General features: G+C 41.7%; 2 protein-coding genes across 6 annotated transcripts in view; both read left to right on the forward strand.

Annotated features, from left to right (window-relative positions):
* The window catches only part of LOC125904467 (leucine-rich repeat-containing protein 49), a 47,152-nt gene extending 31,646 nt beyond the window's left edge, over positions 1 to 15,506 (forward strand). For 3 of the 4 annotated variants that reach the window (XM_049601878.1, XM_049601886.1, XM_049601896.1), the window contains 5 exons: positions 2,515 to 2,749; positions 3,476 to 3,661; positions 4,531 to 4,640; positions 8,104 to 8,257; positions 14,052 to 15,506. In XM_049601878.1, the coding sequence (XP_049457835.1) occupies positions 2,515 to 2,749; positions 3,476 to 3,661; positions 4,531 to 4,640; positions 8,104 to 8,257; positions 14,052 to 14,267 (901 nt within the window). In that variant the 3' untranslated portion in view covers positions 14,268 to 15,506. The remainder of the gene's footprint in view (positions 1 to 2,514; positions 2,750 to 3,475; positions 3,662 to 4,530; positions 4,641 to 8,103; positions 8,258 to 14,051) is intronic. The other variant, XM_049601869.1, reaches the window with a different exon arrangement.
* Positions 15,507 to 20,576: 5,070 nt separating this feature from the next.
* The window catches only part of LOC125904442 (thrombospondin type-1 domain-containing protein 4-like), a 50,497-nt gene continuing 48,113 nt past the window's right edge, over positions 20,577 to 22,960 (forward strand). The window contains exons 1-3 of one of the 2 annotated variants that reach the window (XM_049601837.1): positions 20,577 to 20,827; positions 21,527 to 21,581; positions 21,824 to 21,893. In XM_049601837.1, coding sequence (XP_049457794.1) covers positions 21,553 to 21,581; positions 21,824 to 21,893 — 99 coding nt within the window. In that variant the 5' untranslated portion in view covers positions 20,577 to 20,827; positions 21,527 to 21,552. The remainder of the gene's footprint in view (positions 20,828 to 21,526; positions 21,582 to 21,823; positions 21,894 to 22,960) is intronic. The other variant, XM_049601845.1, reaches the window with a different exon arrangement.

The following is a 22,960-nucleotide window of genomic DNA, read 5'->3' on the forward strand; positions in this document are numbered from 1 at the left end:
GGTCCTCAGGGGGAAAAACTTTGTAAGCCATCAGGGGATTTTTTTAGTTGGAGTTTGGCTGTTGGCCACTTCAAAATACTGACAGCAAAGATGTCTCTGCCACGCCATATCCACTTCTCTTGATATATCCGTGGCATCCCCCCATATTCTCTCATGACCATCCCTTGACATTTGATTAACAATGGCTTTCATACAGGGTGCATGAAGGATCACGTTAGTTAGGTATCATGTAAGAGTAATGTGCCTGGACACAAATATGATGATTGAGTGGGATATTCCCTGTCAGTCACTGTTTTATTGGTTCAGGCTGTATGACACGATTAATCCGGATGTTGTGTTTACTGGCAATTATATTCTGTGCTGTTTTTGTCAGGCTGTAGCTCTCCCAAAGGCTGCTTAAAACAAGCTAAAGTGATTAAACTGACTCAGCAGCCTCAGAGAAGACTTTGAGAGACGTCACACTGTTTACTCACGTAGACACTTAAAGGCAGACCACACATGCACAGAGAGTTTCCCAAAGGCCTAACAGCCATGGTCGAAACTGATCCTGCACTTTGCCATCTCCTGAGGCACCTGACCATTCACCTGACTTTTACACAAGAATGAATCAGTTGAAGTGACTCAAGGCCAAAGTATCACCCATGAGAACCTGATGTCAGTGTTGATTCACGTTCTTCCTCCAGCAGTTGACACAAGGTGGAATACACTGTGATACTGGTTGGTGACCATATGTCAACCATTCTCACTGTCTTCACTTTTTAGAACTTAACACAACTTCTGTTTCTCAGTTGGGAAGATTTTCTGCTTTTTTGTCTTCTGTGACAGTAATTGGAATAACTTTGTTCTTGTTCTAGACCAAAGGCTCGCAAATTAATCATCTACAGATTAATAGCTAAGGAAATAATCCCAAATTGCAGTCTTGATTAACAATGATATATAAAATGATTTAAATATGCTTGGGTCAAGTTTTGTATACTGTAACCAAAAGCTTTAACGTAATATGTTTTATTTTCAGACTCATTGATGTTTAGGTGCTTGACCCTAATTATTACTTATTTATGCACATTTTTAAGCATTTTTAAGGTGAACATCTCAACTATTTTAAGAAGCACTGTTTGTTGTTAATTTATATTTGTTGTCTTATTGGTTATGTGTTGTGTATTGATGTTTTTACACAAATGAAGTACCTGACAGATACATAAAGTTGTTATGCCTCCGTGAAAGCCGTGGCCAGAGGCAGTATGTTTTCAGGTTGTCTGTCCATCCTTCCCTTCGTCCATGACGAACAGAAGAATGTGACCTTGCATCTGTCTCATTCTTGTAAATGCTTCAGAGGGAAGATGTGTGTGAAGCATCCATGTTTTCACATGGTGAAACATCTGGTAATCATAGATTTTGATTTTGATTCCATTTTCATTTCCTTCCCTTAAAGTTTTGTAAATATGAATTTATTTAGATAGGACAAAAAAAAAAAGAAAATTATGACAGAATATTTATCATCTCATACTGTGAACATCAGTATGTGCAGAGATAGCTTTTGTTTATATTGAAAAGTAGATCTCTCTCTCCATCACTGCTCTGTTCTCTTTTCTCTCGTCTCCTAATCTACTTTATCATGTCTCTCATTTTGAAGAGTGCTTTAAATAATCCAGTTGGGTTGTTTGTCTGATTCTTCAAATCTTTGATCCTCTTTTTGCTGCTCAGTTATGAGAGGAAACTGGTGCAGAGAGGAGTCACCTCTGGGGGATCAGTCTTACTGTGCCTGCAACAAAGGTGGCCTTTTCAAAGAAGCTTGAGTTACAGTACAGCTTTATTTTCTTTCTTTATGTATGTACTGCTCTGTCTACAATATGTCTGCTGTCCTTCTCCTTTTCTGTCCCTGAGTTTCTCTCTATCATTTCTCTCACACTTCTCAAACACAAACTTTCTAAAAATCGTTTTCAACAAGATCCTTGGATTAGAGATCTGTAATCAAAGGATTAGTCTTTTAACTACTATGGCTTTCTGTTGCAGCGAGATTGGGAGGGTGTGAAATATGAATAGGGGTGATTAGTTTGTTGGCGGGCTGAACTCAAAATAATCAGTGTTGAGTAGTGTGCAGCCAGTAGCCATCTGATGCCCTGCTATGCTGAAAAGTCCCCTGAGTGTCAGCAGACCCAGAGGGCTGAGCGCATGGGCTTGGGCAGGGAGATTATGTCTCCTTGAGACTCGCCCAGATTCTCTACTCTCACGACTCTCTTATCAGGGAAGGGCACTTCAACTGTCGTATAGGAGAAAAGAGAGCAATTAGGGAAGACAAATAAGACATTGACTAGACTAGACAGCTGGGTGTTTTGTAGCGCTGTTGCTTTTTCCTTCTTTTAGCATAGTGCTTGCTATTTTAAACAAATGTGAGCAAAGCACTTTTGGCCCAAGGATATTTTTTTAGAAGTTTCACAAGGCAACAAATTCTGTGCATTCAGCAAATCAAGACGGGTTTACAAAGTGTGTTTTTTGTGTGTATATATCTTGCAGGCTTGTGGAGGCAGGGAGCGGCAGTGTTCAGAGCTTGTCCCTCTCTGACAGTCACCTGGCAGAGCTGGATGGAGACACCCTGCGTTTATTTGGACCTGGGGCCCTGGAGGCCCTGGAGAGGGGCTGGGGAGTTCAGACTGCTGGTGCTGTCACTGTAATAACCTTCCGTTACATCAACTTTGACGCCATTGTACCAACACTGCCGCGAATAAGGGTCAAGTTCCCCAATCTGTCGGTGAGTGTACTAGCCACATACCATAATAAGCCATGGGATAATGTTGTCAGGAAGAAACAAAAATACATTTGTCATTTTATCTTCAGATGTGGTTATAATAAATGCTGCATGTCATCTAACACCAAACCGCCATGACTTGACATGACAAAGAGTAAGGATTTTGGAGATATTGGCTGGTGGAACCTGCACTCTCACAAACAAATAGTCCTTGTTTGTCATTAACTTTGGCATTTATCTGCTGGGCCATTTCTTATATTAGGCAATGGATCTTGTTGGACTAGAACACAACATTAACCCAATGTACAAATGATTCCCAAGCTAATCTCACATCATCTGCCCTTGGCAGGTAACTAAAGGTGCTGGATATTAAGTTGTGGTCATTCTGAACCTCCTGCAAAACCATCAGTTACTTCTTAGTAGACAGTTTTGGGGCAGAACTACTCCCAACCTAATTTGTCATAATTAGAAAGCGTGAGTGCTATGGTAAAGAGAGCATTGATTTCAAGGGGAAACTGTCACACTGTCAACAAGAAAGTAAAACTTTGCTCATGTAACCTACAGTATATTTAGATGGACATCGTCATCCAAAGCCCCTACAGTTTCTTGAAAGCATGTTTAAAATCCCCAAGGTGAATGAGCAATGAACAACAAAGTGAGTTAAAGGCATGAACAATAGTAGCTATATAGGTCTCCCTCTCTGAAACCAACTTACTACTTTTTCTGCAGCACCTGATCTTCTTGGAAACCAACATAAGCCGTCTGCCCCAGCTGGCGGCTCTGACTCAGGTGAGGCGTCTGGACCAGCTAACCATCCACCCAGGGGGCAACCCTGTGGTCAGTCTGGCTCTGTGGCGCTCCTTTGTCATCTACCGCCTCAACCACTTCAACCTGCAAAGGATCAACGGCCAGGAGGTGAGGTTTTTAATGCATTCCTCCTGCTGCCTTTGTAAGACACAAATACATTAACCAATAAGGAATTAGATGTATTCTCTCTTATGTACAGTAAAATAGAATTTCTTTATTATGCCATTTTAGAAAGAAAGTACTGTAAATAAGCAAATTTGAAGGTCAGAGGAATGGTTTGAGTTTTCGGGAACTACACTTATCTTTCTGATGGACAGTTAGATGGGAAGATTGATTCCGCTCTCATTTTTATCTGTTAAGTGTAAGGCTACTTTCAGCAGCCTGTTAGCTTAGCTTTATGCAAGGACTGGAAACAGGAGGAAACAGCTAGCCTGGCTCTGTGCAGCATCTCTGAAGATCACTAATTAACATGTTATATCTTGTTTGTTTAAGCTGTGCAAAATGTCAAACTCTTCTTCTCTGACTCCACACCAGAAAGATAATAAGCCTATTTCTCAAAATGTCAAACTTGTACTTTGCTGTTGGCAGGGCCCATGTCTCCTGGAATAGACTCACAAGTCAGTCTTTAGACGCTTTGCTTAACTAATATCAGAAGGCGGAGATCTCTGATTGTCTGGTGGCGAGACTACTCCTGGAATGATCAACAGTACCTGAGGATTTTGCCTCTGAATTAGAACTCTTTGAAGACCTTACTTTATGAGTGATCTTTAAATTAGTTTATACCTGCTGGTTCTTGTTTATCACCTTGTCAGCTGTCGATTTTAATGCCAAATCTCAACCAGCATCTGGGACTGTAACTTTGAACTTGTAAATGGTATAACCCATGACAAAGCGGTAATTCTTACTTTTATCTTTTCAGGGTTTAAAGACAGACAAGATGCTGTATGTGTAAATTCTGGTTTGTGTGTGTACCTTAGGTTACTATGAATGATGTGATCGCCGCAGAGCGTGTGTTTGGGACACTGGGTCATATAGCAGCCACTGAAACTCCACGTTGCCGGCTCCTCCTGCTGCTAGAGGAGTCCAGGTGAGAACTTGATCTCGGACAATTAACCACAGCATAACATTAACTCCAGTTTAATGACAGATGTGTGCTGTGTCCTGGACTGCATGTTGTTTGTTTAAATAAGAATGTGTGGATGCTTCCGTGTGTATATGCGTAGTTACAGTGGGTAACTGTGTAGGCTACTGTACATGTGCGTGCATGCTTGTGTGCAGCGTTTTGAGTGTATACATTTGTGTGTGTGTGTGTGTGTGTGTGTGTGTGTGTGTATGTGTGCGCATGTTTGTGTTAGACAGCGAGACAGAGCCTGGCACCAAGGAGCCAGGGGAATTAGACTATGTGTCTCAGGGTAAGGGTGGGTACTTGGCACTTCCACACAAACATTCTTCTCTCTCCCTGGCCAAAAGCTCTAGAGGTCTGTCACTCTGGGTTAATAAAAAACATCCTCGCAAAGCAAAGATCTGCTGAATTTGTCACGCACAAGAAAGTTTTTCCAAAGGGTTACATTGGTTGGTCATGGGTAGCCTAGACTGTAAAAGGTCAAAAATAAAGCTGTATCACAGTGTTACTGTTCTTTCAAAGATTATCATATGATCAGTACTGCCAAAACACTTGCAATTTTGTTAAAAATGAACTGGAAATGAAACTTATCTGTGAAAGCCAGACTCCAATACTAAGTTGTTGGGGTTTTTTAGCAAAGTTTCACGTGTTTGGGAAGTACTGAGCATACAGCTGGATAAATGGGACTTTGATTATACTACATGAGTTGTGTGAGAGTTTGTAAATGGATGTTTTGATATAGTTTTGCTGTTGAAAATGTGATCTACAATATTTTTGCCTTTTTCTTTGGAGACATGCGAGAAAAATACAAATATAAGGTATTGTATTTCATACTTCACAAATACAAGGTAACATAGCATGACTAACTGATATACAAATGGTCATTTTGTGGGTCAAGTATTTCTTTATTAAAACCTAACATGTTATATCTTGAGCAGTGTAGCAGTGTCAGAGTCTAATAATGAATTTGAGCTGCTTCAGTGTCCTCCTTTGCCCCTTCAGAATGATGCTGGAAATAAACTAGTAAACTTTAGGACAATTGACTCTGTTTTGGATAGGTAATACACAGCAGCCCAAGGCCAAAGATTATTTTTGCATCAGCACTGAAATCTTAATCACTGCATGCGGAATGATTACCCCTGTAGTCAATAAATCCATTTGTTTCACTAAATGCTGTTAAATGTGTCCTCTCATCTTTCACAAACCTCCTGCTGTAGACTGTGGCCCATATAAAGTGTGCTGTCTGGATTAAAAATACTGGAAAGGGAAATGAAATAACCATTATAACATCTGCAGAAAACACGATGAATAGAGTTTAAGTTTCATGTTCCCACAAAGCTCTTGTGTTGCTCAGTGGGTTGTGAGGTTTGCATGAAACATTGTTGAGGTGTCATGGTTCCCGCATAGGTGAATGTGTCGAGGTAGGCCCAAACATTCACAGGTTTTCCCAGAAGGATCCTAATACTGCAGGATGCTTTGGATGTTATGTCACGTCGTTGAAATTAAGGCCTTTGCTCATGTAAATGTGTATCACAGTTATTCTTGTCAAGTACCACTTTAAAGTAACACTTCACCCTCCAAATGACCATTTGTATATCACTTACACACGTGTTTTATTGAATTTTATTGAAAGAAAAGTTTGATTTTCTTGCATGCCTCATTGATCCAGTTATATGCTCAGTACTTCCCAAACAAACAGTCTTTGTGATAGGGAACTGAACTGAGAGTAAAACTTATCTACGCTCTTTTTAAAACCAGACTTATTGACAAAAACAGCAATATACCTCACTGAACACAGGAGCTGCTGGTCTACCACTGCCTTGATCATCTAGTTTGTGTTAAAGGGATAGTTTTGATCCACCAAAGTCATACAAGGCAGTTCCGTTAATATTCATTATGCTGCAAGACACAGTCTTGACGAATCTACTAAACTAATATTTGAAAGAATTTAGTTAGATTAGATGTTATAGGGATGTGTAGGTCAAAGCAATACTTCACCCACCAACACTGTAACATTGAATTTGTGAAGAAAACTTTGTTTTTCTTGCATGCCTTTGATTAATAAAGAATCCAAACACCAAAAAAAGTAAAGTGAAAGAAAGGCCTGAAGCATTTTTGTAAAATCAGAAATATATAGGTTGTTAGGGTTTGAGTTCAACCTCAATTGACCCTTGACCTTGTCCTCTTGTTGAGAACAAGGAGAGTTCACCTTCTCTACTCAACACATTTCATCTAAAGGAGTCTCACCAAAGGGAAGAAAAAAAACATTTTAACGTGGAGCCAAATGCAACCACTGTAATGCCTAATGCTCTTGTTGCATAAAAACCTTCATTCATTCATCTTCTAACCGCTTATCCTCTTGAGGGTCGTGGGGGGGCTGGAGCCTATCCCAGCTGACAGGCAGGGTACACCCTGGACAGTTCGCCAGACTATCGCAGGGCTGACACATAGAGACAAACAACCATTCACGCTCACATTCACACCTATGGACAATTTAGAGTTATCAGTTAACCTAGTCCCCAGTCTGCATGTCTTTGGACTGTGGGAGGAAGCCAGAGTGCCTGGAGAGAACCCACGCTGACACGGGGAGAACATGCAAACTCTGCACAGAAGGGCTCCCACACCCGAGATCGAACCGGCAACCCTCTTGCTGTGAGGCGACAGTGCTAACCACCACACGACCGTGCCGCCCATAAAAACCTTGTATCTGACAAAAAAACAAGGACATTGCACAAGACCTTTAAATAGATTTCATTGGCTGTGTTTGTAAATCTGAGTCAGCAACTAAGGTATGTTGACATTTGGCTGAAACCCAAAATGGAAAAAATGAACTCTACAAGTAGTCGTACAAGGTTTCACACGTTAGATGTTCCTTGCAGAAAAGCCAAATGACAGAGTTGATCTTTGATACAATCTCATCGTAACTGCTCTTCACTTAAGAGATATTTACAGTCAATTACACTCCATTAACAAATTTGTTTGACGTGCACACAACACTTACTTACCTGATGCTCACATGATTCTCTCTGACAGTAACATGCACACACACTCACATGAACACATACACATAGGTCTACCTTTCTTAAGCTTGTTTTGCCTTGTTAGTCTGCGTGAAGTGTGACTGACACACACTTGTGGGTTTTGGCATACACACGCATACACACACACTTTACAAACTTATCATATATGGAATTTTTGCCTCCAGCATCCTCTGAAAAGACTACTTCAGCATCCTGGCACTGGTCTGTGGAACATGTTTGTGCAGTAGTGAAACACAGAGATTTCATACTGATAGACAGCAACATTTGATGTAGTTTACATCACTCTACAGTCCTCTACTGTTTTTTACCTTGGTGTCACTCAGTTTTTGCCACTGTTTCTCCCCAGGTGTGTGTGTTTCTCACCTTTTTTTCTCTTTACCCTGAAGGAAGCGTCAGCTGCAGTTCCTGTTGGAGGGTCGAGGCCGGCGAGCAGGACTGAGTCCGGAGGAGCTGCGAGACAATGGGAAGCTCCTGGGAGAGGGTCTGAGCAGAGCTCTGTTCAACTACCCAAGCAGAGACTGCAGTGCAGAGAGCCCAGAGGTCAGCTCTTTTTTTTCCTTTTTTTTTTTCTTACATTTTTTATTTACAGTTGCCTAAGGTTTTGAGAGACTGCAACAACTCTTGTATGTGACTGAAAAGTTAGTGAAAACTAGCATATCAATCCATTTGTTTACCATTTGCCAACAGGGCCTTGTTGACTTGTAGACATACCTAACCCTCATTTTTTCAGTAAATCTAGTTGAGTGTTCACAAAGAAGTTAGAAGCCACCATATCAAAATAATGCTTTACCAAACTCAAAGTATTTCCATGTTAAAGGCATCAATATATGCCATCGTAAATCTAGTGCACCACCAGACAGAAATCAACACTTGCCATCCACCCTGTATAATTGGTAAGTCAGTGTGTGCATGTGACATAAGTTATTATGTGGGCAGCTGCCATTGCAGATGTTTTGCTGAATTCACTCTTCTAACACCACATCTGATTTTACTTTCTGTGCTATTGTACTGTGGTTTAAAAACAATGCTGTTCTCCAGGTCCCAAACATAACTCAATCCTTATTTCCAATACAATAAAGAAAGAAAGAGGATTTGGAATAACAGCCCGCTCAGTAGTTGCTAAGGTTTGTTGTAACAACAAACAGTATCAAGAATTTTAAGCAGTATATCACAGCATTTCAGCTATTATGGCCTCTAATGGCCAGGAGCAGAAATGCATTCCTAGTTCAACCTCTCTTCCACCAGGATGGTATGCAGTGGAGCATTTGAGTTTGTGTTTGTGCAGATCAGGCACTGCAGTACAGTATTGCTCCTTGTTTTGGGGTGACATTTCTCTTGCTTCTCTGCCTCCTGATCAGATCCTCTCTTTTATTTTTACAGCCTGCTTCCACCAAAATGTGGGTACAGATTTGAATCTACATTAAAGTACAACTTTTATTCAATCAGTGGGTTAGGCTGGCATTACAGAGCTCAAAATACCTTTGTCTGTGTGTGTGTGTGTGTGTGTGTGTGTGTGTGTGTGTGTGTGTGTGTGTGTGTGCACTGGTGCGTATACACAAAATTTAAGAGGCAATGGAATGTTGTACCTAAAGTTTCTATCACTGCTGCACCATAGGTGCATTTGTATATTTGCACTTCTGCTGCATTCAGATCCAATCAAAAGAAATCAAGAATTGACTGCTGCAACATTTTTTTTTTTAAATGATAGTTAAAATGTGAGAAAATCATCAGTGTGTTATACATTATTGTAATTTTGAGCTGACTGTCCCTTTTCTCAAACTTTGTACTGTAAAATAACTTCAAACTTTACATGTTCGTAGTCAGGGTCACATTTGAAATTTTAGTAAACCACTAAAGAAAGACATTCATTAATTTAATATATGAGAGTTTAAGAATAAGGACATTTTTAGTGTGTACCAATATCATTTGAGCTGACTTTCACTGTACAGTAATGTGCAGTGAAACAAGTTGTGTTGGTGTTGTCAGGACCATTTTGAGCAGAAATCCATCGCTCTCCTCAGTGAACCAATTATGAAAACAGTTTTTATCATATTAGGACTTCTTTGGTGACATCACATATTCAACATAAACTGTGTAAATGTATTATTGTAATGTATCTTCATCTATTTTGGCCGCTTCTAGTACCTGTATAAAAGCTTGAATAGATGCGCATGAAAGTCCAAGCAGCAGCTGGCTTAACTGCAGTCGCTGCTGCTGTCCTGTCTGTTCTTGCACTGTCAGTGCTCTCTTTTCGCACCACATTATAATGAAGTCATAAGTTTGCTTTTCATTGTGTGTGAATATGGACGTGTGGTGTAAGAGTTGGCAGCCCTGCACAACTTGATATTTACATGCACTGGTTCTTGTAGAGCTGAAATTGTGCACAGCTTATATTTTACATGCATGTGGTATCTTGAGCCCTGCATTATTTTAACTTTTAATTTAATAGCATAATAAAAACCAATACCAGCAATGAATGAATGCCACTACTAGTAGTGTCTGTGTAGCCAAAGCCTGATGTAGCTAATTCTGTGGCATATAGAGCTCCTAAACTGTCAACATATATGGGCCAAACTGTTGTATGATAATGACATAGTCTATCATTGCCATGAAGAGATATGAAAGAGAGCGAGAGAGTAAAAAGCTTATGAACATACAGTACAGGCCAAAAGTTTGGACACACCTTCTCATTCAATGCGTTTTCTTTATTTTCATGACTATTTACATTGTAGATTCTCACTGAAGGCATCAAAACTATGAATGAACACATGTGGAGTTATGTACTTAACAAAAAAGGTGAAATAACTGAAAACATGTTTTATATTCTAGTTTCTTCAAAATAGCCACCCTTTGCTCTGATTACTGCTTTGCACACTCTTGGCATTCTCTCCATGAGCTTCAAGAGGTAGTCACCTGAAATGGTTTTCCAACAGTCTTGAAGGAGTTCCCAGAGGTGTTTAGCACTTGTTGGCCTCTTTGCCTTCACTCTGCGGTCCAGCTCACCCCAAACCATCTCGATTGGGTTCAGGTCCGGTGACTGTGGAGGCCAGGTCATCTGCCGCAGCACTCCATCACTCTCCTTCTTGGTCAAATAGCCCTTACACAGCCTGGAGGTGTGTTTGGGGTCATTGTCCTGTTGAAAAATAAAGGATCGTCCAACTAAACGCAAACCGGATGGGATGGCATGTCGCTGCAGGATGCTGTGGTAGCCATGCTGGTTCAGTGTGCCTTCAATTTTGAATAAATCCCCAACAGTGTCACCAGCAAAACACCCCCACACCATCACACCTCCTCCTCCATGCTTCACAGTGGGAACCAGGCATGTGGAATCCATCCGTTCACCTTTTCTGCGTCTCACAAAGACACGGCGGTTGGAACCAAAGATCTCAAATTTGGACTCATCAGACCAAAGCACAGATTTCCACTGGTCTAATGTCCATTCCTTGTGTTTCTTGGCCCAAACAAATCTCTTCTGCTTGTTGCCTCTCCTTAGCAGTGGTTTCCTAGCAGCTATTTGACCATGAAGGCCTGATTCGCGCAGTCTCCTCTTAACAGTTGTTCTAGAGATGGGTCTGCTGCTAGAACTCTGTGTGGCATTCATCTGGTCTCTGATCTGAGCTGCTGTTAACTTGCGATTTCTGAGGCTGGTGACTCAGATGAACTTATCCTCAGAAGCAGAGGTGACTCTTGGTCTTCCTTTCCTGGGTCGGTCCTCATGTGTGCCAGTTTCGTTGTAGCGCTTGATGGTTTTTGCGACTCCACTTGGGGACACATTTAAAGTTTTTGCAATTTTCCGGACTGACTGACCTTCATTTCTTAATGTAATGATGGCCACTCGTTTTTCTTTAGTTAGCTGATTGGTTCTTGCCATAATATGAATTTTAACAGTTGTCCAATAGGGCTGTCGGCTGTGTATTAACCTGACTTCTGCACAACACAACTGATGGTCCCAACCCCATTGATAAAGCAAGAAATTCCACTAATGAACCCTGATAAGGCACACCTGTGAAGTGGAAACCATTTCAGGTGACTACCTCTTGAAGCTCATGGAGAGAATGCCAAGAGTGTGCAAAGCACTAATCAGAGCAAAGGGTGGCTATTTTGAAGAAACTAGAATATAAAACATGTTTTCAGTTATTTCACCTTTTTTTGTTAAGTACATAACTCCACATGTGTTCATTCATAGTTTTGATGCCTTCAGTGAGAATCTTCAATGTAAATAGTCATGAAAATAAAGAAAACGCATTGAATGAGAAGGTGTGTCCAAACTTTTGGCCTGTACTGTACACCCATCAGCCAAAACATTAAAACCACTGGCAGGTGAAGTGAATAATATTGATCATCTTGTTACAGTGCAATATTCCACTGGGAAACCTTGGGTCCTGGCATTCATGTAGATGCTACCTGATGCGCTCCACCCACCCCAAGTGAACCCCCTTATGGCAATGGCACTTGTCGGTGGCAGTGACCCCCCCAGCAGGACAGTGCACCATGCCACAGCACAAAAACTGCTCAGGAATGACCAAAGGAATGGGACAAAGAGCTCAACGTGTTGACCTGGCCTCCAAATACCCCAGATCCCAATCTCATCGAACATTTGAGGGACGTGCTAGTACCCCAGAGGCACCCCAGAGGCACCCCAGATCCATGGTGGGTCCTCCTTGGTCCAGACTTGGCTCTGACCTGTCAAGGCATGAACACAGGACCTTTGGGGGGTGTCCTATAGTGTCTGGCACCAACACGTTGGCTTCAGATCTTTTGGGTCCTGTTGGTTGTGAGGTGGGGTTACAGCACGTCCCACAGATGTTTGATCAGACTGGGATTTGGGGAATTAGGAGTAGGGATGCACCGAAATGAAACTTTGTGGCCGAAGCTGAATAATATTAAACGCTTGGCTGAATACTGAGTACTGAGTACTGAATATCGTTGTTTAGTTTTTCATTAGTTTTTCCAGATGAACCCCCTCCAGACTAGTGTTGTCACGGTACCAAAATTGGATCCCACTGTACGATACCAATGAAAATATCATGGTTCTGAGTAGTATCAGGATACCACAGCGAAAATGAGGCAGATGTGCCTTTTGTCCTTTATAAAAAGATAAATCACTTTTCTATTCTAGGCTACATCAATGATATTTCAATGGAATAAATTACTTACTGACTTATTCATACTTCAAAAACAGCATCAATGAGTGATTAACATAGGGGGGAACAAAATAAAATAAATAAATAAAATAAGAATCAACCAGCCACCCTCCTCCCCTTCCTAAGTAAAGAACAGTCCCTAAAGTGCGGTGAGGTTTGTGGGCCATGAACGGCTCGTTTCTCCTCTGGCACGTCACATACCTGTGTTCGGCTGGCTCAGCTGTTCAGGTACTTCTGGGCAGTCCACACGCCAAGAAGAGGATATTACTGGGGCCGACTCCTCCGGCGCTGGTAAGCCGCTGTATTTGACAGGAATACATTCCTCTCTGTGTCTGTGACCCCCGTTCAACCCACAATCGGTGGGATTCGCCTTTAGTTTCTGCTGCTGGTTGAAATCTGTAGGCTGCTCGCACAGCGTACTGAGTGATTTAAGCCTATTTTGCTCTCTCAAAACTATTTTTAGTCGCAAATGCGAGTGCAGTGCCGGATGGATCACCACACTGCCGACATTTTATTCCGCCCATCATGGCACGCTGTTTGATTGCGTTATTAAAACACGCCGCTATTATTCGGCCTTGCTTTTAACTTATTCCACCGAATACCGAATGTGTGTTTCTTGCAGTATTCGGCTGAATATATTCGGTTACCGAATATTCAGTGCATCCCTAATTTGGAGGCCAGGTCAATGCCTTGAGGTCTCTGTCATGTTCCTCGGGCCACTCCTGAACAGTTTTTGTGGTGTGGCATGGTGCATTGTCCTGCTGGGGGGCCAATGCTACTGGGGAGTGCCGCTGCCATAAAAGGAGGGTACCTGGTCTGCACTGGGGTTTAGTTGGGTGGAGTGCGGCTGGTGGCAATCACATCAATGTCAGAACCCAAGGTCTCACAACAGAACATTGCATTGTAACAAGATGATCAATGTTGTTCACTGCACCTATTTTGCTTACAAAATAGTATGGGTGTTTTTGGACATTCTTAAAATTAAGTATCCTGCTTTAGCAACTGTCCTAAAAATGTAATGAGCACATTTTTAAAAAAAAATCTAGAGCCACATTGTTTTTGTAAGTCACAGTACCTATACCACGTTTTACCTTTTCCTAATGTTTATTTCCTGCCACTGAACCTCACCTTATTAATGTACTCATAACAACTGAATCAACATGGATGATATTCTCTGATTTTCCTCACAGGAGGGCACTGTAGAGTCATCGGAGCGTGCTGCCATGGTAGAGCACTACCTCCAGGAGTTGGTCCAAAGGGCATCAGACACCAATCTGAAGGGTGAGGCTCTGCACAAGCTCTGGCCCTCCATGTTTGCAGAAATGGTGAGGGACTGTGTGTTGGAGATGAGGGACCGAGCGGCCTTTCGCCAAGCCAGCCTTGCAAAGCTGTCTGAGACCAAGTGAAGAGGACCAAAGGTTCAGTCTTAGACTACAAACATACACACACATGTGGACACAGCTTTCCTGGGCGCCTGCAGGGCTTCATCTCAAACTCCATTTATAGCACATCATCACTTAGTGACTTATCACTGGCTGTCAGTTAATAAAATCTTTGGAAACTGAAGGGTGTATTTCCCTAGAGGCTCTTTAAGATGGATGTAGACTGTTTTAAAGATGTCTGAAGAAATCACATCGACAAATGCATCTTGATTGAATGTAGATTTTCACTGAAAACACATCGTTTGATTCTTCAATGCTTGGAGCTGTAACATACTTGAAGAAAGTTAAAGGGACGTATTGACTCACAGTGCATTGTGGTCCCTACGGAGCATCCTCTGCACTTTAAATGCTTTCTGAATGACCCCTCACCACCATCACTGTCATCAGCTGAAAATGACCGGTGTCTCTTTTGTCGAGACTAGAATGATTTTTCTGTGTCTTAAATAATGTCTCATGCATCGCTCTCTCACTTTCTCCTGCCTGACATAAAAAGAAGGGCACAGATAAGAACAAGGACTTTTCTTTGTTTACCACTGATTTTCTGTATTGTACTTAGTATTAAAAGATTCTGTATTAACACTCAGTTTGTGTACATGGTTTACGTGGTGGTTTCCAAGGAAATGTGTCTGCAGGAGTGAAGAAGCCATGTCTTTCTTTAATCAGGCACTGCATCAGTTCAGATCAGTTGTTTTGTAAGTTGCAAGTTTCCCCTTTTCTTCATGAGTCAGTCTCAAAAATATGCTAATACTCAGGTTCATCTCTTAGGCTACATCCGCCCTAATACGTTTTTGTTTAAACTGCATAACTATTCCTCCATTTACAAATAGCATCTACACTGCTCTAGCGTTTTGGAACCCCTAAAATGGAGACATCTGAAAACACTGCTGGCCCTGTTTCAGTCTGATTTGGTCTTATCAGTCACAGCTTCTCCAGTCAAAAAAGTTAAGCTACATACCTTACGTGATCTCATCCTTCTTGTGTGGGGACTCCTCTCCCATTGCCATGGCTTCCTCAAATGATGGATAATGCTCCTGGCCGGTACCTCAGTAATATGTTCCCGTATTTGCTTTGCAAATGTGCCGATGTGCAAAAAAAATATGGGGCCGTATTACAGAGGTACCGGCCGGTTAGCAACATATTGGCAACGTGTTCTAACAACTCCCAGTCTGGTTTCCACTGCCTTGACCGCCATACTCATGTTACTCGTATATAAACAGTTCCACCCCAGTGTCAGTGTAAGTAAAGGAATCTCTGGTCTTACTTTTCGCCATCTCTGCAGTATTTTTAATACTTATATTTTAAGCAACCAGTGGCAGAGCTGACAATCTACTTCTTGTGAATCGTCATGTGATATCCTTTTTTCAGGAGTGTTAATATGGATAAATATTAATTCTGAAACTGTGTTAAGATGCTTGTGTGTACTGAGATCGTTAATGTTTTGAAACGCTGTGTCAGAATGAAAACATATTAGTGTGGATGTGGTCTTAAACTTATCAGTCACTTTGGAGGACTGCATTATCAGTGCCTAATAGACAGTTGGTCTCCAATGAGGCAGATGCTGTGTGTGTTTGCGTGCTCGCTAGCAAGTCCAGAAACCATAAAAGGTCCTCTGGGTAGTGTGAACTCAGACTGGAATGCCCCTGAAGGCGAGAGGCTTCACCAGTTTCTCACCACCTGTCCTTGCTCCCCTCACTCAAACCATTCCACAAAGAATTTTTTAACCCTTATTTAATCAGGTATGTCGGTGGAGAACACAGCACCAACCTGGGGGACCAACTGCAGGGGGATGGAGTGTCAATCAACATCACACGCACCAAGGAGCTGACTGGCACTGCTGTCCAATGTCATCCACTCTACTGGACATCAGTGCTTTGCTCAAAGGTATTAGACTTGAAGAAGACAAGAACATCAGTTTGTGTGTTACATGAGTTTGTCTCTTCTCAGTGCTGCTTTGTTGTTTTCTGGTTTTCAATGGCTCCTAAAGAATTGTTCTTTGTCTGTCTTCCTGTGAACGTTCTTTTGAATCATCCAGGTGTTACACTGTCTTGAGAAAGTTCAATCCAAACCTGACTGTCAGACGATCATGTGAAAGGCTTCTTTAGTCCAGTACTTTCAGACTTTTACAAGTCTCATTTTTTTGTTAAGCTAAATAGCATGATACAGTAAATCTTCCAATAGAAGACAAAAACACATATCTAAAGGTGTTTCTGATGCACCTATCCCATAGAGATCTTATACGAACATGAAATACAGATGAAGATGAAGAAAATATTCGGTGCAAATGTTTGCTATCAGAAAGCTACAGCGAGTTTATTTTGAGCAACTATGATAAACAACACTGTTTTGTGCTGACACATTGTGTCATCTTACGGGACCATGGCTGTCAGCACTGTGCGAGAAGTGTAGTCCCAAAGGACTGGCAGAACTCCATGACTAGTGACAGCATGCAGACAGAGAGCAAGAACAGTGTCTCATCAGTGGAAAGCAGTGTAGAAATCCAGACAGTGCACTGATTCCAGAGACCCACACAGTTAAGAAGACTCAACACATGAACATGTAGTCCATATGTCTTGGTGAGTAATACCCCACAATCTGTTGCTCACATTAAAAGTAATATTTGTTCTATATATTTTTTTTATATATATTTTTGTGAGCAAGGGCAGTGCTCCAGGGGTCTCATTTATAAGACAGTGCATAGGATCTATACTAAAAATGTACATACACACAAAAGCCAAAAATTGCGTGCACCAAGAACATGGAAAATTTCTACAATCAGGCTTCCACTTCAACATCTGTGTTGCCAATCTCTGGTCCCCCAAAAGTTTGTAAGCATGGGTCAAAGTTGCTTTTTTGCACGGGACGTGGCGTACACCTCTTTCATGCCTCGTTTTGTGCGTACACAATGTTTATAAATGAGACCCAAGTCTTGATGACCGTCAGTGCATAAAGAACCATTATAATGTCAGGTTGTCTCCATCCATTGATGATAATTTGATGCTCATGCTTTGGGAAAAATGCTTCTGACTGAAATAAATCCATGGTCTCACTTGGTTTGTGGGTTGTAATATAGAAGTTCAGCATCTAGTGGCTGATATACAGTGATATGATACTTTATTAAGGGTAATGTACTAAGGTGTGCACCAATGGATGCTAACTTTCCTTTTGGCTTCCTGTTTTTTTACTAGTTATAACTACAGGTTTTCTTAGACATAACCAGCTATAATTTACTCTTCCATTTTTGTCATCTAATGCTTTAAGTCTCACTACCCACTACTCTTTAAAATCAAGCCATTTTAGTATAAATGCTGGCATATACAGTATTTATATACAAGCTTTCATACTAAAATGGCTTTATTTTAGAAAGCAGTGTAGACTGCGACTTAATTGAAGACATAACAAAAATGGAAGGGCTGTTAATATTTACATATCTATATATTCTACACAACTGGGACACAGGAAGCATCTTGTCACATAATATTAACCATTTATAGTAACTGACAGTCAGGAGGCAGGGATTAATGTCTTGTCTGTTGCACAGCTGAACTGGCAACCTCTGGTTATAAGCCTCCACTCACCACATGCTTTGAAATGCAGTAATTTAAACATCAAACTGATCTGTTTAAATCTACAATTCCTTATGTAGTTTGGGGGAAAGATATCTTACTCAGTTGGTTCATCAGTATTTCAATATATCAGTTTTAAAAGGCAATTACATCAGTACAAATTTCTACAGAAGCTTAAGTGCTGACTATGTCTTTTCTTTCAAGGCAGGTTCTCAGTTAATCTGAGTTATCATGTTCATTAAAATGGCTATTATCTAAATTGCTAACTAAACTCCTTGGCCCACAGATGAAAGTGCTGTGATAAATCAAAGTTCTGTCACAACAGGATTTTTGTCTGCCTTGGCTCTGCCAATGCACAGAGGAGATCAGCCAAGACGGGCTCAGGAATTGAAAAGTAATATACTGTGTGAGTAATTCCACATTTCTTGGACCCACCATCTCCCAGCCTGCTTTGCATACCTCAGTTTCAGTTAGTACCTACATTTCCCAGAATACCTTTTGATAACCCCCAGAGAATATGCCTGAACATGTTTCACTCAGCTGTAAGTTTTATAGTTGTACCTGTTAATCACAGTAATGTTGTAATCATTTTGTACTCACTGAGGACGTTAGAGTGAAAGCAAAAAGAGTGAGTGGAGTGACAGCAGCATTGTTGCACTAATATGGACTTAAAAGAGGAGGGCCATGCAATATTATCTTCACAATTTGTGTCCGGGTGAATGAGGAGCAATAAACCTAAGCGCTGGCTTGGAGGCTGCAGTGTTGACGTGCTCGACCCTCTGATAGACTTTTGTCTAGTCTGGAGACATGTCTGCCAATTCGTTCCACCTCACAGGACCAACTATTAGTTTCTCCTGGAATGAACCAAGTGCATTGTTTATTGTTAGCCATGCACTGCAAAAAAGAACCATCTGAAGCTGTAATTTTAATTTGTTTGGAGGTTTTAAATCACATATTTACTTAAAGCTATATAAAATTCTGATAATGTTAATGAGCAACATATTTTGCTGTCACCAGTTTTAAATGGATTTTATTTTTCAGTGTAGCACGTCAATGCAAGTCAATGCATATTTTGTCCAGTGTCAGACAACAGTGACCCCCTTCTCAAAATCTCGTCTGGAGAGGCCTTCAATGGGTCATCCGGAACAGTAGTTCATTAACGATGCCTTAATTGGAGGCTTGTTTTTCTTTGAAGAGTTTGGAAACACTGGGGTTAAGGGCAAAATTCCTGAGCAGCATCAACCTCTATGCACCAGTGAGGATGGTAAGTGGGGGCATCAACAGGAACAGCTCCCCTGCAGATACCTACAGAGAAACATACTGTATATACAGTACTTATGGTGCAGTGGAACATGAATGAGCGGATGGACTTACACTGTGAGACATATTAAATCACTGATAGATCTCACAGATTATGTTTGACCACATGATGAAGTCATTGTCACGAGCATGTTCTCAGATGATGGCTGTAATAAGATGCATACTGTTTGGTATAAACCACTGAACCATGCCTAACTGTTTTGTTCTGTCAAATGACACAACCTAAGAGCAGTATACCAGGCATTTTTGGTTAATGAAAATCAGGAAGTGAATGTCAGTGATTTTGCCCTGGAGAAAATTTCACCACACTTGCCTTCTGTAGGCTGTGGATGCATTCATGTGCAAAACTCTTTAATGGCTTTATGTCTTTCAGTTTATCCAATTTAGTCTATTTGAGTTGAACACTAAGTCATGGCTGAGTCCAGCTGACATGCTTCCTCTTAATGAATTAATGCTTTTCATGGTGTCTGGCAGTGGATAATGTGCCACTGTACAGACCGCTATATATCTTATTGGTAGATGTTCTACCTCTGCGAAAACAATACAGCTCTTCTGAGCTGAATGCAAACTAAAAGTTAGATATCACTCCACTAGAATGCTTTGAGACATTGTTTCTTTCAGTGCCCTCAGGGTCCCGTTTTGGACCATTGACCTAAGTGATCAATAACCTACCCCATCAGCCATGTGAGCAATCAAGTGAAAAGTGTGAGGATTGCAGCCAGCCTGTCATTTATTATACAAATTACCCTACTTCTGTATAAAATGGGAATATATTTGTTTTTCTGATTTGGATACATTAAGCCTACTGTATCACAATTTTGTAGAGTTTATGTGTGTGACTGCTGTTATTCTACTTCTTAGCAATGTTGTAGAGCTTTGTAAATCAAAAGTAACACCATGCAAATGTTAAAGTCAATGCTACACATAAGAGGAATAAGATTTCTGGCCTGTCTTGTGTTAAAGAGCTACAGGGCAGCTACACTGGTAAACATGGTCACACTGAATGCACTTGTGTGATTTGGAAAACAGAGGCACCAACAGAGAGTCACCAGGTTTAGTTTTAAGCTTTGGCTTCACTTCAGTTGATTAATGAGAATAATTTACCTGCGTGTGGCTCCAGTAGCCTATGGACATTTCAGTGTGAGAGGTGACCGTCAGACAGACTGGAAAAATAACGCTCTGTCTGACTGCCACACACCAACAGCCGAGCGCGCCACTCAAGGAGTGGGGAAAGGAGGAGACACACACCTACATACTTACATGACACACTCACACACACACAAAGACAGAGTGGTTGTTGCGGCAGAGGGCGCAGCAGAGGTTGTTTTCTGTCTGCCGCGTCCGTGTCCAGCTTTCTGTCATTCTGCGTCTTTGTGCGTAAAAACAGAAGCGCCGGAATCACCATGATGACCGAGGTGCGGAGTTTCTGCTGCGCCTGGATTTGATTCACAACTCTGGGTATGGATTTACTGATTTAAATGGCTTAGCACAAAGTCTCTGGAGGGAAACCCTGAATTTCCACCTGGATTAATGTCTCGACCATGAGGATTACCTGCGCTTGGAAATGAATCTTTAAGCGCTACAGTGTAGGGTCAGAAAGTACAGTGAAGTAGTAAATACTTCACCATCAGTAACCGACAGGTACGTCAACATGGTCATACGTGGGCTGTTAATATTGATTATTAATTCATTGATAAAGTATTTGAACCTCATGGGAAGTTTTTTTTTTTCATTTCCTACAGTTATTGCATATTGTGTATTCTGCATGTTTTTCTTCTGGTTTGAACGCTTATAACTTCTGTCCAGTTCAGTGCACTTAATTTAGACAAGGTGTAAAGCAGGGCTGAGTTATGTGGTCTGGGGTGAGGGGTGAAAGTCCTTCCCTAACCGGACCTCAGACCTGCTGTCTAATGGGGTGGCAGTTTTTCAGCAGGGGGGCTCCCTCATTAGGAGTCAGAGGTCAGAGAGGTCAACTCACATGGTCAAGTGGGTACAAGTCGTTTATTTTTTCCCTGAGTCAGTGTCTTGAGGGGACTGTCAGGCACGGTGATGTAGTGGCAGATGGAAAAAGTGGCCCTAGTTAACATTCGTTGGATATTAATGACACACAGGCACAGTGCAGTCATATCATTTACATTTTGATACTATCACATTGAATTCTGGGAATTAAAGTCAGACTAAGAAGATGATAATCAGTAGATGGATAGTGATTAGACAGAGTTTCTTTTGGTTTTGACCCTGTGGTGCCTCTGCGCTGCGGCCACACAGGCAGCATTTGTGTTGTAAATGTCAGTACCACTCTGGTGTATGCTAATGTAAACTTCTCTATTTTCACTTAAGTGTTCAACTTTAAGAGTCCAGGAGCTATGCAGACAGCCTGCGTCTGGGTTGCCAGGTAATGTCAGAGTGATTGTTTCAATCATGGATTACTTATTTCTTTATATTCATTTGTATTTAAATGCAGATGAGTGTCTGTGTTCCTATTTTTAGATTTCATTCTTTATCCATAGATCTCTTAATTCACTGTTGTTTTATTAGCATCACAAAATTATGTATGTTCTTGATTCCAAACCAATTATGTCACGTAGGTGAAACTACCAGTTATCCCCAGTAATCGATTCTATCTTTTTTCTGTAGAGCTTCTGTCCTTCAGCTGTTGCTTTGGTCAGACCTCCTGGACTGCCAATACACAACAGACCACAGGAAGGTGAGCAGCAGTTGCGTGGCAAGTGTTGCTACTGGAAAAAAATAAATCTGTAAATCCAGCATGTGTGATCTGTGACACCCTCATGCACACAATGGCACATCTCCCTCAAATATTTCCAGGAATTTGCCTTTCTGTTGTTTTATCTATCAGTCCGATCACTCCTCTAGTGTGAGATGGCATGTATGATCGTGTCTTGCTGCCATGCCAAATGCCACCCTTAGTTATAGACTTTCATTCCTGCTTCTTCTGTCCCAGTATATGTAAACAGTGAGAGTATTCCCAGGAGGAACCTGACCAGGGTGCTAATCTGTTAACTTGTAATGAGAGCATGAGTGAAAAGTTCTGTTGATTGCAGTGAAACAGAGAGGGCTTATGTCAGCTGTCAGCACACCACCTCTTGAACTCTGGAGCCACAGGACCGCAAGCAAGAAAGTGGTGTGTGCACCTTGTGGACGGTGCTGATTGACAGATCAACTATCCGTTCAGATTAGAGGGGGTCAGTGCAAGTCGGCTCCATGTGTTTCCACCGGGAGTCCAGCTGTGTGACCTATGACTGACCTGGGAGATGACAGTGGCGTTGAGTTACAAAGGCTAGAGCAGGGTAAAGGAGGTGGGGGGTGTGTGAGGTCTCTCTGAATAGCTGCACAGGCTGATTGACAGGAGAGGAACTTCCTGCCAACTCTCCCTAGTGCTTCTGTATTTTCTTTCCATTTGCCAAAAGTCAAAGGCAGCTGAGCTTTTACTACAGCCATGTGTTTGCCCAGAGAGGTTGCTGTGAATGGAGACAAAGTGCTCCTTAAAGAGCAGGATTTCCACGCGGCTCCACGGATAAAGCCGACTTGGCACAGGGCTTCTCCTGGCAGGCTACTCAAACAGAGAGTGCAGTGATCACTGCTAATACGTCCCTGGCAAAGTCGCACAGAGGGACAGAGTCAACAGTGAGAAATGCAGGTAGCCAATAGGGGATAGGCCACTAACAGACACCCACTAATCAGCCAAATCAGGGCTTTATAAGCGTGAACAGAGGTCTGTTTCATGGACAGTGGTGGGAGGCGGAGGGGCAGGAT

This window comes from Epinephelus fuscoguttatus, linkage group LG2 (assembly GCF_011397635.1).
Source record: "Epinephelus fuscoguttatus linkage group LG2, E.fuscoguttatus.final_Chr_v1".
NCBI classification, from domain to species: domain Eukaryota; kingdom Metazoa; phylum Chordata; class Actinopteri; order Perciformes; family Serranidae; genus Epinephelus; species Epinephelus fuscoguttatus.